This window comes from Chiloscyllium punctatum, chromosome 1 (genome assembly GCF_047496795.1).
Source record: "Chiloscyllium punctatum isolate Juve2018m chromosome 1, sChiPun1.3, whole genome shotgun sequence".
Taxonomy (NCBI): Eukaryota; Metazoa; Chordata; class Chondrichthyes; order Orectolobiformes; family Hemiscylliidae; genus Chiloscyllium; species Chiloscyllium punctatum.
This window is the reverse complement of record NC_092739.1, coordinates 159,850,546-159,866,588: the sequence shown is the minus strand read 5'-3', so window position 1 is coordinate 159,866,588 and position 16,043 is coordinate 159,850,546. Positions and strand designations below refer to the sequence as shown.

At 41.4% G+C, this 16,043-nt stretch overlaps 1 protein-coding gene across 1 annotated transcript in view; it reads right to left on the bottom strand.

The window, feature by feature from the left end:
* npm1b (nucleophosmin 1b) overlaps positions 1 to 16,043 on the bottom strand; it is a 130,450-nt gene that overhangs the window by 74,116 nt on the left and 40,291 nt on the right. The window contains exons 6-7 of the mRNA XM_072577614.1: positions 9,464 to 9,594; positions 7,581 to 7,701 (exon numbers count right to left, since the gene is read on the bottom strand). Coding sequence (XP_072433715.1) covers positions 7,581 to 7,701; positions 9,464 to 9,594 — 252 coding nt within the window. The remainder of the gene's footprint in view (positions 1 to 7,580; positions 7,702 to 9,463; positions 9,595 to 16,043) is intronic.

Sequence of the window (16,043 nt, the reverse complement as noted above, 5' to 3'; positions counted from 1 at the left end):
CGAAGGGTCTGTTTCCATGCTGTACAGCTGACTCCTTTATTGGTTGAATAGGCATCAGGAGACTTCCCTTCTCTTTGAATAGTGCTGTGGAATACACAAGACTACCTGAGGGGGCAAACAGAGCCCTGGCTTAATATCAAATTGAAAAGCAACACATTCTGACAGTGCAGTACTCCCAGAAGCTGCACTAGAGTGTTGGTTTTGATTATGTTCTCAAGCCTCTGAGTGAGCTGAGTCCAACACCTGAATTAGACTTAAGAGTAGAGAAGGCCCACCTCAACTAAGTGAGTCAGGAAGTGTCTGTGGGTTAATGTCTTTGGGGCCAAGGAGCAGCAAGGTAGGAAAGTTCAGACGAACACCGACTGTTATTGTGTCAATAAGAGAGAGGTGAGAAAAGCTTATTGCTCATCCCTCTTAAGCTTCTCCATTCGACTGAAGCTTCACAGTGACCCCAGTTCTCAGGCTGAAACACGATTCCAGAAACATCCAGGGTGATTATATAATGAATAAGCGTAACGCTTATGTTTGCAGCTTCTGTTTCCCTTCCTTATCCCCCCACTCGCCCAAAAGTCGGAATCCTGCACACAAATAAATAAGAGGGGTCGCATGGAGCGCTTTGATCTAAGGTTGGCTCTGCTGCAGCACAGAGCACCTTTTTTTTCCCTTTCTTTCTGCCACATTTGTGTGTTAATCTCCTGAGTTGAAAATAAAAAGCCCAGGTGCACAGAGAGGCCAACAAAAGCACCAGTTGGAAGTGAATGTAGCCATGTCATCAGCTGGAGAGGAGGAAAAGAAAACATCCTTTGTTCAGCTAGACCCTTTTTTTTTCTTGGCATGGAGAACTACTGAGGAATTACTGACTGAAAGCAAAGGAGAGATTACAAAGCTGGGCCCATATGATTAAATTCAAAACCACATATTTCAACAGGTTGAGAGTTTGTCTCAAGTTAAGATGATTGAAACATACAATTTAGACTCTGCAGGACATGCTATTAGCTTTTTTCTTCACATACTCTAATAACTATTTCTTTACTATGTACTTTTTACTTCACACTTCCTTTGCTTGAATCAAGTTGATAATATTTTAACTTGAATTTGATTTAGCTTTGTTAATTTAGAATGCATAAAAGGAAGAACATAATTTGCATTTATGTTGCACCATTCACAACCTCAATATATTCTCAATATCATGCAGTCAATGTTCTAAGAAATGACAAAATTTGTGCACTGCAATTTGACACCATTACTTTATGATTTGATGCAACATTGTCCCAGCAACCTGGTCAATGTCCCTAGCTTCTTTTTTCCCCATATGTCATAGCATCCTTTGCATCTAAGGGGACACAAGACAAATCAGAGGGCAAGTGGTTCCTCTACTTAACACCTCATCTGTGACACATTCCCTCAATATTGTACTGGAAGTGTCAGCGTAGATTTATTCAAGTCCCTGGAGTTTAATTTAAATGTAAGATCTTATGCAAGATTCTAAAACAAGTGACTTAATTGTGACCTCTCAACTGACAGCAGGCTAATTTTTCTTTTAAATGGCTAGCTTTTTTTTTCTGCCCCCATTCTGCTCATTTTTGTCATCTTCTCAAAGTGCTGATGGATAGAAACCAACTGTGAATACTTGGGCCAAGTAACTGCTGTTAATTATTCAAAAAAAAAGAGTGAAGCAACAGCTTGTATATTCTGGACAATATTGACATCACAACATTGACCCTGAATAACAGGTACTGTTCTACTATTTCTCCTTTGGAAGGCATCACAGTTGAACCTAACTCAATGCTGACAGAAGTATGTTTTACAGCAGTGACTTTCAGGATAGCAATCAGAGGATGGAAATCCTGGCCTCTTTCTCAGGGAAAGTCAGTATTTATTGCCCATGACAAGGAAGCAGTGTACTGCCTTTCTCTACAGTGCAGGCTAACTCATTGATGTCTGGGATATTCCAAGGCTTTAATCCACTAGCAGTAAAAGAATGCCAATATAATTCCAACTTGTGGTGGAGAGTGACTTCGAGAAGAACTTGCAGGTAGTGGCATTCCTGCACATCTGCTGTCCTTGCTCGTCCAAATGGGAGTTGTGGAGAGTTTGGAAAGTGGTTTTGGAGGAGGCTCGGTCATTTAATCACTGAAACTGAAGCAAACTAAGCGGATGCAGAAAATCTGAAACAAACAAAATTGTGGAAAAACTTGGCATGTCTGACAGCATCTGTGGATAGATAAAGAAAGAGTCAGTGCTTGATGTCAGAAGAGTCTTTAGACTCAAAACATCAACTCTGCTTCTCTTTCCACAGATGCTGCCAGATCTGCAGAGTTCCTCCAGTATTCTGATTTGTCTTGTTGGTGTGTTGCAGTGCAGGTTGTAGATAGAACATATTGCTGTCTTTGTGCTTTAGTACAGAAGGAAGTAAATGGTTGAAGGATGGTGGATTGGGTTCTAAACAAACAGGCTGCTTCGTTCTGGATTATGTTGAGTTTCAATGTTGTGGGAGCTGTATTCATCCAAGCAAGCGTGGAGTGTTCCATCACATTCCTTACTTGATTTATAGTACCTTCTGCTCACCGAACTGAATGCAAGCAAGTTATTCTAATATTTTTCCCTTGATAAAATGTATCATTTTCCTACTGTTGAAGTCGGCCTTAAATTAACTGCATTTCTCTATCTCATGGGCATTTTTAAAAATGCCCTTCTCCTTTGAGCTCCCGGAGTTATGGACCACCTCTTGTTAGACTTGCAGATCATAGCACTTGCTCTCTGTTCCCTCTACCTGATCTTCTTCATCAGGGATCAGCATGTGGTTAATTCCCCGCAGCAGTGAGTTTCTCATCCTTAACTTCCAGCCACTAAAGGAGAACAGACTATCAAAGCACTTCCCAAAAGCTGTACGTATATAAAAATAATCAAGCAAGGAGTTCTATTTCCAGAGAAACTAAGAACACCAGGCTAGTATCTGTTCAATCTGTATCATGCCTCAACACTTATTGTCTCCATGAAGTAAGAGGATGGAAATGACAGAACAGGCCAATGAGGTAAAGGTGATTGTATACAGTACAGACTAGCCATTTCCCCACAGGATGAAGGGCTGGTTACGGTTAATGGGAGAGGGAAACGATGGGGAGATTACACAAACAGACATTTACACAATTATAAACAGAAACAAAAATGTGTTAGCTCATTCAGTCACTTTTTTCCCCATTAAAGGAGTAGAATGGATGTCAGGATTAGGAGAGTTGGAGAGTTAGCAAAACATGCTTTGCAACTACTTCCTAATCAATAGAAAAACTTGTCTTCGTATGGTTTCTTTCACAACTTCAGGACCTCCCAAAGTGTTCGACAGTCCATGAAATACTATTGGAGTGCAGTCACTGTTCTGCCATGTGAAACATGACTGCGATCGTATGCCCAACACTGTCCCAGTCAAAAATGTGATAACCAAATTATCTTGCATTGCAGGATAATTCAAAATTATTTCCATGAGATCTTTTATGACCATCTGAAATGGTGGAAGGATTTTTCTCAACAGCAACAGCCAAAACCTCGGATTGTTCAGCAATTTCAGTGCTGCAACGTGGCATCAATCTGGCAAAAGCTTAGAGTTGGGCTTGATCTGCACTAATTTCGGAATCAAAGGTGAGACTTTTGCTCACATAGCTATAAAGGCATATTAAGTGACTAAGTGCAGAATACATTACCAAGTGCACACATTTTTGACATTGTTGAATGGTGTGCCCAATTATTTCTCTACTTTAATAACAACCTGATTGCCCTTACCTACATGTCCATGAAAGTACACCTGCTACAAAGTCTAAAGCAGTTACTAAAAGAAATATAAAGGATAGAAAACTTGAAGACTTTGCAAACTTTCAAGTGACATGGACTGGACAAATTCAAACAGATTCCTGCAATTCAAACCCCCTGAAATAGCTTTGCAGAGAACTTAAGATGTCACAAACTTACAGATCATCTTGCAGTCACACAATTGGTGGTTTCAGTCATACTGCACAACCTAGTGGCAGCATGGTGTAAGCCAGTGTACTGAAAGCTATGGTCATCTGAAACCCAGTGACAGCAAATTAGTTGTTTCCTTCTAGTTATAAATAAAATCATTGGTTAAATATGCAAATTCCACTTTTCCACCTAAAAACTAAGGAACAACCTCACTTTACACAAAATCTTTACCTAAGCCACAACCGCCTCAGTGTCACAGACACTTAATCGTAAATGACCACTTTGGTTGGAGAGAAGATCCTGAGGAACTCTGAAATCCATCCACCAAATCTTTATATTTTCCCGTTTTTGGTGATTTGATTGCATATCATTCATATTGGTGCATGCCTGAGAGCCACAGCACCAGATAGAGCTATTAAAACTTATCTAATTAGATTCTACTCCCATCTTGGAGCTGGGAAGATTTAGAGTCATGGAATAATTACAATACAGAAGATGGCCACTTGGCCTATCAGGTCTCTGCAGGCCAATCCGGTCAGTCCCAATCTTCACTCTATTCCCATCACCCTGCAGGTTCATTTTCAAGCAATTTTGAACCAATTTCGACATCCAGCACCCTATTAAACACCAAGTTTCATTCATTAAAACTTCCAGTGTAAAACAAGTCTTCGTCATAGCCCTAGTACAACTTTTACTCCAAACCATCTGGGCTCAATTCAGAATATTAAGTCTGGAACTGCCCCTCCCTTTCTATGGCTCAAAATTTAGAAATTTATTCCCTCTCTACGCACACAATCCCAGACATTATTTGGGTAATTAAAATCTATCACTTTAACCTCTGAAATTTGATTATATGTTTGATCCTCTATCTCTCCATGATAGTCTGCGGGTGCATGTTATACACACAATGGTGTGTTTGCCGTAATGTGTTTTTTAACTTCCATATGGCCAAATTTGATGACCCTTCCAAGATATCATCCTTCCTCACTGTTATAATTAATTCTTTGATTGGTATTGCAAACCTCCTCCCTCCCTTTTCCATTCCCCCTCTTTATCTTATCGGAATACCTTATAACCAGAAATATTCAGCTTCCAATCCTTCCCAGCCAAGTCTCAGTTGCTCCAGTCAACTAATTGTAAGAAATTGCCTAAACCTAACAGAACATTTTCAAATATTCGTTCAAGAATCACATGCTTCACCCATAGTTGTGGCCCATCCTTAACTGCCCTTGAATGGAGTAGCTTGCTGGGCCACTTCAGAGAATGGATAAGACCATAAGACATAGGAGTGGAAGTAAGGCCATTCGGCCCATCGAGTCCACTCCGCCATTCAATCATGGCTGATGCGCATTTCAGCTCCACTTGCCAGCGTTCTCCCCGTAGCCCTTAATTCCTCTAGACAACAAGAATCTATCAATCTCGGCCTTGAAGACATTTAGCGTCCCGGCTTCCACTGCACTCCGTGGCAATGAATTCCACAGGCCCACCACTCTCTGGCTGAAGAAATGTCTCCGCATTTCTGTTCTGAAATGACCCCCTCGAATTCTAAGGCTGTGTCCACGGGTCCTAGTCTCCTCGTCTAACGGAAACAATTTCCTAGCATCCACCTTTTCCAAGCCATGTATTATTTTGTACGTCTCTATTAAGTCTCCCCTTAATCTTCTAAACTCCAACGAATACAATCCCAGTATCCTCAGCCATTCCTCATATGCTAGACCTGTCATTCCAGGGATCATCCGTGTGAATCTCCGCTGGACACGGTCCAGTGCCAGTATGTCCTTCCTGAGGTGTGGGGACCAAAACTGGACACAGTACTCCAAATGGGGCCTAACCAGAGCTTTATAAAGTCTTAGTAGTACATCTCTGCTTTTATATTCCAACCCTCTTGAGATAAGAGCCAACATTGCATTCGCTTTCTTAATCACGGACTCAACCTGCATGTTTACCTTTAGAGAATCCTCGACTTGCACTCCCAGATCCCTTTGTGCTTTGGCTTTATTAATTTTCTCACCATTTAGAAAGTAGTCCATGCTTTTATTCTTTTTGCCAAAGTGCAAGACCTCGCACTTGCTCACGTTAAATTCCATCAGCCATTTCCTGGACCACTCTCCCATACTGTCTAGATCCTTCTGTAGCCTCCCCACTTCCTCAGTACTACCTGCCTGTCCACCTAACTTCGTATCATCGGCAAACTTCGCTAGAATGCCCCCGGTTCCCTCATCCAAATCATTAATATATAATGCGAACAGCTGTGGCCCCAGCACCGAACCCTGCGGGACACCGCTCGTCACCGGCTGCCATTCTGAAAAAGAATCTTTTATCCTAACTCTCTGCCTTCTGTTAGACAGCCAATCCTCAATCCATCCCAGCAGCTCACCTCGAACACCATGGGCCCTCACCTTGCTCAGCAGCCTCCGTGTGGCTCAGCAGCCTCCCGTGTGGATAAAACTCAACTACATTGCTGTGGACTCAATCTCTGCACAGCAGATGAAACACAAATGAACAGGACAGGACTTTTAAAAAAAAATAAATAGCAGTCTCAGTAATTTCAAACTTATTAATGGAATTTAAAATCACCAGTTGCTGCACTGGGATTTGAACCCATGGTCCCATAGATTACTCGTTAGTGATCTTACCAGGACGTTGCCTTTAATCTTGTAACATTTCTATCAAATCTCCTTTGTTCCAAGAAGTACAATACCATCTTCTTCTGTTTAACACTGGAGCTAAAATCCCACATTCTTGAAAGCAATCTTCTAGAACACTTTGCATTCTCAAGTACACTCGCACCATTCCCACAGCGCGGTGATCAGAACTGGGTGCAATACATTATCTATAGCCTAACTGGAGTTCTGTAACAGTTCATGATAAATTATCCACTTTTGTACTCAGTAATTCAATTTATGAAGTTGTCAAGTGCTGTTTCAATATGTTCACCTTCAAATGCTTAATATAGACTAGGCAACATAATCCATAACTCCGTTAGTAATTGGCTGGAAAGCTGCTTTATTTCCAACTTAACATCCTGCTCCTAATTACATTTTTCAAAAACATTATGCCTCTTAGTCTCTGGACTACCGAACTACAGCGTACATCATTTACTTGTACCGAACTTTTATAAATTCCATTCTGTTGAGGGGTTGGGAAAAAAATGTGAGAGCATCACTTGGGTTTGACACTCACCCTGAGCCTTCCTTTGCACCAACCTGAAAAAGTTGCATCCTCTCATATACATGGCTGCACGTTCAAATCCAGCTACATCATTATGCTTGACTGCAAGTCTCAATCATTTCCTTTCCCTCAAATTGAAGGATGGGTATTCGTTACATTTATTAAATAAATGATCTATTCAGCACTGAGTTATGGTGAAATTTCTTCCAAGAGAATAGTGAACCTGTGGAATTAACTGCCACAGAAACCAGTTCAGGCCAAAACATTGAACATTTTCAAGGAGATAGGTATAGGTCATAGGGCTAAAAGGGATCAATGGGTTCAAGGCAAAAGCAGAAACAGGTTACTGAGTAGGAAGATCAGCCATAAATTGTACTGAAAGGAGGCACAATAGGCTGTATGACCTACTTTGGTTTCTATTTTTGATGTTTGAGTTAAGAGCAACATCAACTCACTTTAATGGGTGTTTTCATAGGAGTCTTCACAATCTCTTCCTCCTCATCATCCTCCTCCTCCTCCTCGTCGTCGTCATCATCTTCATCATCATCATCATCATCATCCTCCTCCTCCTCCTCTCTAGAATATCAGGTATAAAAGTTGAGGAAACCTTTAGTAAGTGATGCACAATACCTATTGCAATTAAGGGTTCCAGTACTGTTGAAAAAAGGACATAATAGATCATGTCAGGACTTGACAGGTCACACATCATGTGGGAAGAGAAATAGATGTTTCAAGTTCGACACACTACCCCAGAATCAAAAAATTAACTATTTTCTCTCAACATAAACAAGTAATGCTGAACACGTCCTGCATTTTCTATTTTCATAGCTGATTAACATCATCCATAGCACTTTACATTTGCAGGTCAAAATAAAGTTTGTATTGAGTTGGGCCTTTAAAAATACATCAACTGGCCCTTTTCACCCATTTAAAACTGAAAATGTAGCCATCTATATCCTTGCTGTTACAGCATGCATGCACGTGGCTTTCAAATTGAAATTCTTAGTATTTTCTCCTGCGCTAGCTCATTCTCTACCAACTTATTGAAACCATGGAATTCCATGGAATACCCAACCTGGTGTGCCATAGTTGTGATTAGATTCGCTACAGTATGGGAATACCCATGTTCCCATCAAGTCAACAAGCCCACATTGACCCCTCCAAAGAGTAACCCACTCAGACCCATTCAGCTACCCAATATTTACCCCTGACGAAAGCACCCAACATTATGGGCAACTTAGCATGGCCAATTCACCTGACCTTCATATCTTTGGATTGTGGGAGGAAACCCACGCAGGCACGGGGCGAATGTGCTAACTTCACACAGACAGACAGTCGCCCGAGGCAGGAATCGAACCCGGGTGGGCTGCAGTGCTAACCACTGAGCAACTGTGCCTCCCTGTGGTTTGCTGAAATGGTAATATTCGAGGAGGGAAACCCTGCACTCCAGGTCATCCAATTTCATGGGATGTCCTGCCCCATGCACACAAAGTTGGAGAATCAGACTGCTCAGATGCATGAAGATCTGTGGCAGAAACCCATGACCCTCACTCTACATTGATCTTAAATTGAGGGACAGCCAACAGTGCCATTCACCTATTTTAGTGAACAACTATGATTGGTACTCTCAATAATTATTGCTCATTTAATAATTAAACAGCATTAATTTGCTTCCAATTGAATAGCCTTGTCAATTTTTAAAAAATACTTTATTATTACATCATAATTAAATCACATCCTCATTCCTTGCAACTTTCAGGCATCATACAACTATAAGGAATTGTAAGGTTTGTAGACACATTACACAACCACAGTCATAGAAATAGTAGACATAAGAAACTACTTCCAAGCTATAATGGGATCTCGGGGGGTCAGAAGGAATTGTAAATTGCTCATCTTTTTCACCATGCATAAAATATGAAGTTAGATGAACCACTGCATTTGATTCAAGCCTATGACTTAGCCCCGAGTATCTAACATTCTAAATATAAACAATACTCCACTTTGTATTGGTTATGAAGGCTGGTCAGACTCCTTCAAAATGTTCAATACTCACACCAGCTGTCAATTTCCAAACCAGTGAACTTTCAATTAGATCCCAGCTCACGACACTCCTCTGCATCTATTATTACATCTGTAAAACTATTCAAAACCTCTGGTCAGCTTCTGTGCATTCATTGTACTGTTATTGAATGCTACCTGTGATCACGCATGAAATAATATATTGGCCAGACTACATGACTATACACAGAAGAACTTTCCTCTTGTAATGTACTTGTATCTCCAGAACAATAAATGTAATTAATTCAATATCTCTGAAAGAAATGGGGAAACTTACTCATCTTCATCATCATCTTCATCTTCATCATCAGCATCATCATCTTCATCGTCATCTTCATCGTCATCTTCATCGTCATCTTTATCATTCATCACCTTATCTTTTACTGACTTTTCTAGCTTTAGCTTTTTCTATAAACAGAAAATATTATCAGAGCTGGCAACAGTACCAAAGAATGGTGAACCTGTTAACTGGAAGATGCCTAAATCCATAGTACTGAAAAGTTTGGTAGGTTTAAAAGGAAAATTAGAGTCGTCAGGAGCCTCCGGAACAATTAATTGTATAATAGATTATATCTGAATGCAAACGCGGTGCAGGCTGGGGATCTATTCTCTCAAAAAGACCACCAAGTGACCTGTCAGAGTTATGAAGAGACTGGATGGATAGACAGAGAAAACTTGCAAGGAGTCAAACTCAGTGTAGGAAGATGCAGATAGTGGTTGATGCAAGTGAAATAGATATATTTAAAAAGATAGATAGGTCCACAAGGAAGGAAGGAATAGAAGGAATTACTCAAGTTTAAAAACAGTAATGTAGGAGACACAACAGCTTGCAACATTGAGCATCTTTCAGATATTACAATGACCCAAGATGCTGCAGCAGCATTATAAAGCAAAGTTTTACACTTTGCTATAGATTTTAGGATGGGTGATCAAAAAGTTGATCAAACAAACATCTTAGGAAGAATATATTGGCCATGCAGTGTCCAACATAGGTTTACAACAACGATATCTGGACTTCAGGATTTACAATATGAGGAGAGATTATACAAATTAAGCTTGCCTTCTCTAGAACTTAGAAGGCTAAGGATTGATCTGATCAAAGTCTTCATGATATTAACAGGAAAAAACACGGTAGATAAAGTATTTCGACAGTTGGAGATTCCAGAACTCTGGAGTATAGCCTGAGAATTAGGGCCAGACCATACAGGAGAGATGCTTGGAAGCACTTCTACATGCAAAGGGTGGTAGAGGTATGGCCCACTCTTCCCTAATGGCAGTTAATGCTGGAACAGTTAGTAGTTTTAGATTGGAAATAGATAATACCTTTGTTTAATAAAACACTAAGAAACATAAAGTTAGGTCATAGATCACCCATGATTTTACTGAATAGTGGAAAGTGAGGACTGCAAATGCTGGAGATCAGAGTTGAGAGAGTGTGGTGCTGGAAAAACACAGCAGGTCAGACAGCATCTAAGGAGCAGGAGAATTGATGTGCCGGGCAAGAGCCCTTCATCAGGAAGGACATGACTCCTGATGAAAGGGTCTTGACCGAAACGTCGCTTCTCCTGCTCCTCGATGCTGTCTGACCTGCTGTGTTTTTCCAGCAACACACACAACTCTGATCTCCATCATCTGCAGACCTCACTGTCTCCTTCTTGAGACTGACTGGCCTATTCCTGTTCCTATGTTCCTAAAGCTAAAGATTTGAAGAAAACTTAAAAAGGAGGAAAGAGAAGAGGAGGCAACTAGGTTTTAAGAGTGAATTCTGGAGGCTGACAGCATGGGCATCAATGAGAGATGGATTAAAATCAGGGTACTCGATAGAACACAAGAAGGGAAGAGAAAGGAGTAGGAGTAGGTCATTCAGCCTGTCAAATCACCATTCAATATACCCCAGAACTTAACTCCTCTCATGCTACCTCTGCATAGTTCTCAACTCCCTGCTTCTTCCAAGATCTATTCACTACTTCTTTAAATACTATAAGTGATCTAATATCCACAACTCTCTGGTGCAGAGAATTCCACACATTCACTCCGGGAGAAATTTTTTCACATGTCAATTTTAAATCAGTGACCCCTTATTCCATAACTCTGCCCCCGCGTTTGAGGTTACCCAATTACTGGAGAAATCTCAATATCTATCCTGTCAAAACCCCTCCAAATCTTCAATTTTCCTTTCAGACATTCATGGGATGAGGGTGTGGCTGGCTAGACCAACACATTGACTCTTAACTGTCTCTGGACAATCACGTTGCTGAGGGTGCGGAGTCACATATAGGCCAGACCAGGTAAGGCTGGCAGTCTCCTCCCTTACAAGACAGTAATCATTAATAAACTTGATGGGCTTTTTCTGATAATCGGAAATGGATTTGTGTTGATCAGTAGACCCTGCAATTTGTTTTAAAAAAATTGGTCTTCAGAACATTACCTGGGTTTCTGGATTAATAGTCTAGCGATTATACCACTAGGTCATTGCCTTCCCTGGTCTTTTCCTGAACCAGGAATTGAACTAAAGGTGGAATGTGTCTTAATTTTTTCCCCCTTATTTATGCCTTCTGTTATTAATATAGGCATCATGGTATGGTGACTTAAACACTTTTCACCACAGCACAGTGGTTCAGTGGTTATCACCGCTACCTCACAGCACCAGGGACCTGGGCTCAATTCCAACCTCAGGTGACTGTGTGGAGTTTGCACATTCTCCCAGTGTCTGCGTGGACTTCCGTTGGGTGCTCCAATTTCCTCCCAAAGGCATGCAGGTTAGGTGGATTGGCCATGTTAAATTGCCCACAATGCTCAGGGATGTGCAGGCTAGGTGGATTAGCTATAGTAAATAAAATGTATGGGTCTGGGTGGGATGCTCTTTGGACGGTCAGTGTGGACCAGTTGGGCTGAATGGCCTGTTTCCACACTGCTGGGATTCTATGAAATGATAATAAATGACTAAGTGACAAGAACATTATCTGGGCCTTTGGATTAACAGTCCAGCAATGAAACCATTAGGTCATCACCTCCCCAGTTCTTGATAAATCAACCTCTTCATCATCGGAGTCAAGGTAGCAAATCTTTTTTGGACTGTGTCCGATGCCCTTTTTTAACATATGGTGACCAAAGGTGGTACTGAATGTGGAGCCTCAACACCTTATACAACTGGGCCAAGACTTCCCAATTTTTGGAATCAGAGCAATAAAGGCCAATATTTTATTTACCTTGTTAATTACTTGTTTCACCTGTCTGCTTTTTTAAAAAAAAATGTATCATGCACAAGAACACCCAGAGCTCTCTGCATTTTTTTTGGGGGAGTCTCTCTCCATTTAATTAATAGTCCGGCATTTGATTCTTCCTGCATCAAACCTTATCTGCCAAGTTTTTGTCCACTTAATCAACATATCCATAACCCTTATATCCCTTATGACTTCATCAAAACATGCCTTTATATTGTCAACAAATTTAGACTCATATTCTGCTCTTCTCCTTCAAGTCATTAATAGTGAATAATTGATACCCTAGCGCTGATTGTTGATGCACTTTAAGCCATAGAGATGTACAGCATGGAAACAGACCCTTTGGTCCAACTCATGTCGACCAGATATCCTAATTAATCTAGTCCCATTTAGCAGCATTTGGTCCATATCCTTTTAAACCTCTCCTGTTCATATACCCATCCAAATGCCTTTTAAATGTTGTAGTTGTACTAGCCTCACCACTTCCTCTGGCAGCTCATTCCATACATGTACCACCCACTCTGAAAAGTTGTCCCTCACCCTAAACCTTTGGCCTCCAGTTCTGGACTCCCACACCTCAGAGAAAAGACCTTGTCTATTAATACTCTTTCCAACCTGAAAAAGACACTTTATTTAAAACTTTGACAGAGTTAGGATCAACGCTTAGAAGAACCTTATAGAGGTGTAGAAGATTATGAGAGGTGTAGAAGACTAAGAGGCATGGATAGGGTGAATGCACTCAGTATTTTTCCAAGGGTTGGGGAATGGAGAACTACAGGGTATCAGTTTAAATTGAGAGAGGCAAGAATAAAAGGGAACAGGAGAGCTTTTCTTTTACAACACAGAGGGGTGGTACGCATATGTAATGAGTTGCCAGCAGAAGTGGTTGAGGCGGGTACATTAACAACATTTAAAAGTCATTTGAACAAGTACACGAATAAGAAAATATTAGAAGGATAACAGCCAAGTGCATGGAAATTTGTGGATGGATATTTTGGTTGGCATGGACCAGTTTGGGCAAAAGGGTGTGTCTCCGTGCTGTAGGACTCAGTGACTCTATGACAGCCTTTGTTAGCCACAGATGGTTCATCCTTTACATAGACGCCTTCTTTTTGACCAGAATAAATTTTTAAGAGCTTTGTGAAATATCTGCTTAAATGTCTACCACTGTGCGTCCACCGACTTTCCCTTGTTTACTTTCCCAAGCCATTTTACTCAACCGTTTCTTCATACTTCTAAATACCCTCAAGTTGAGGACACCGCTGTGTGAATTGCTCTCCCTCACACTAAATTTGCCATTTTATTATGTTATCATCACTATTCCTAGAGAATCCTTAACTAGGAGATCTCTTATTAATCCTGTCACATTACTAGACCTATCCCAGATAGGTCCTACAATGCTGCGCTAAAAAGCAATCCACAATGCTCTGTACAAATTCATCTTCCACGTCACCCTTTGCCTATCTGGTTTGTCCAGTCAACATACAGACTAAAATTACCATGACAATTATAGTGCTTGTCTTACACACCATTAGTTGCTGATTTTTACTTGCCTTACAAGTGAAGCAACTCTTCGGGGTCTATAGACAACTCCCGCCTTTGATAGCATTCCATTGTTATTCCTTATTTCTACCCAGATGCCATACCACGATCCACTGCACCTATATCACTACTCACCATTACTCTGATAACTTTGTTTATAATAAAACTATCCCACTTCTTTTTACTTTTTGCCTGCTCTTCTGGAACATTCAACACATTCAAATAGTGAGTTCCCAGTGTTGGTTAACCTGTACTGAGTCCCATAATTGCTATCAAGTCATGCTCATTGATATTTGTGTGCTGTCATCTTAGAACATAGAAGAATACAGCGCAGTACAGGCCCTTCGGCCCTCGATGTTGCACCGATCAAAGCCCACCTAACCTACACTAACCCACTATCCTCCATATACCTATCCAATGCCCGCTTAAATACCCATAAAGAGGGAGAGTCCACCACTGCGACTGGCAGGGCATTCCATGAACTTACGACTCGCTGAGTGAAGAACCTACCCCTAACATCAGTCCTATATCTACCCCCCCTTAATTTAAAGCTATGCCCCCTTGTAATAGCTGACTCCATACGTGGAAAAAGGTTCTCACTGTCAACCCTATCTAACCCCCTAATCATCTTGTACACCTCTATCAAGTCACCCCTAAACCTTCTTTTCTCCAATGAAAACAACCCCAAGTGCCTCAGCCTTTCCTCATACGATCTTCCTACCATACCAGGCAACATCCTGGTAAACTTCCTCTGCACCCGTTCCAGTGCCTCCACATCCTTCCTATAGTATGGCGACCAAAACTGCACACAATCTTGTTAGAAATGCTGAGTACATTCAATATCAGCCTTAAGCTTTGACTTTCTCCTCAGCTTTACTCTTTCTGGCTCTAATTTCTGCTGTTCTGTATACCCTTCCTGTTACACTTTGACCATCATTCATCTCTTCATGACCATGCACTTCCACTCTTCAAGCGTAGAATCAGAGGCCTGTAGACAACAAGGAAATGCAACTGGAGGTTCGAGGGATAGCGAGGGGTAAGGCCTTGAAGAGAGTCAACGTAGGTCAAACAGCACAGGAGTCATATGTGAACTTGACACGGTGAGTGTTAGGATAGAAGAAGCTGACTCTTGGAATCACCCAAAGTTTATGGAGGGCAAAATGTGGGAAAGTGGGCCAGGAATAGTTAGGTCTAAAGGTACCAAAGGCATGAATGAGAGTTTCAACTGCAGTAGTGCTAGAACAGGAATGATGCCTGACAACATTTTGGAGGTGGAAATATATGGTCCAAACAATGGTGCAGAGTGTCAGAAACACAAAAAAAAGGTGCAGGAGTAGGCCATTCAGTTTTTCGAGCTCATACCACCATTCAGTATGAGCATGCAATTTTAGTATCCCTTTCCCACTTTCTCTCCATACCCTTGACCTCTTTAGCTGCAAGGGCCACTTCTAGCTCCCTCTTAAATCTGACGATTGGCCCCAACAGCTTTGTGTGTGAAGAGAATTCCACAGGTTCATAACTGAATGAAGGAATTCTCTCTAATATAGAACATAGAACATAGAAGAATACAGCGCAGTACAGGCCCTTCGGCCCTCGATGTTGCGCCGATCAAAGCCCACCTAACCTACACTAACCCACTATCCTCCATATACCTATCCAATGCCCGCTTAAATACCCATAAAGAGGGAGAGTCCACTACTGCTACTGGCAGGGCATTCCATGAACTTACGACTCGCTGAGTGAAGAACCTACCCCTAACATCAGTCCTATATCTACCCCCCCTTAATTTAAAGCTATGCCCCCTTGTAATAGCTGACTCCATACGTGGAAAAAGGTTCTCACTGTCAACCCTATCTAACCCCCTAATCATCTTGTACACCTCTATCAAATCACCCCTAAACCTTCTTTTCTCCAATGAAAACAACCCCAAGTGCCTCAGCCTTTCCTCATAGGATCTTCCTACCATACCAGGCAACATCCTGGTAAACTTCCTCTGCACCCGTTCCAGTGCCTCCACATCCATCCTATAGTATGGCGACCAAAACTGCACACAATATTCCAGATGCGGCCGCACCAGAGTCTTATACAACT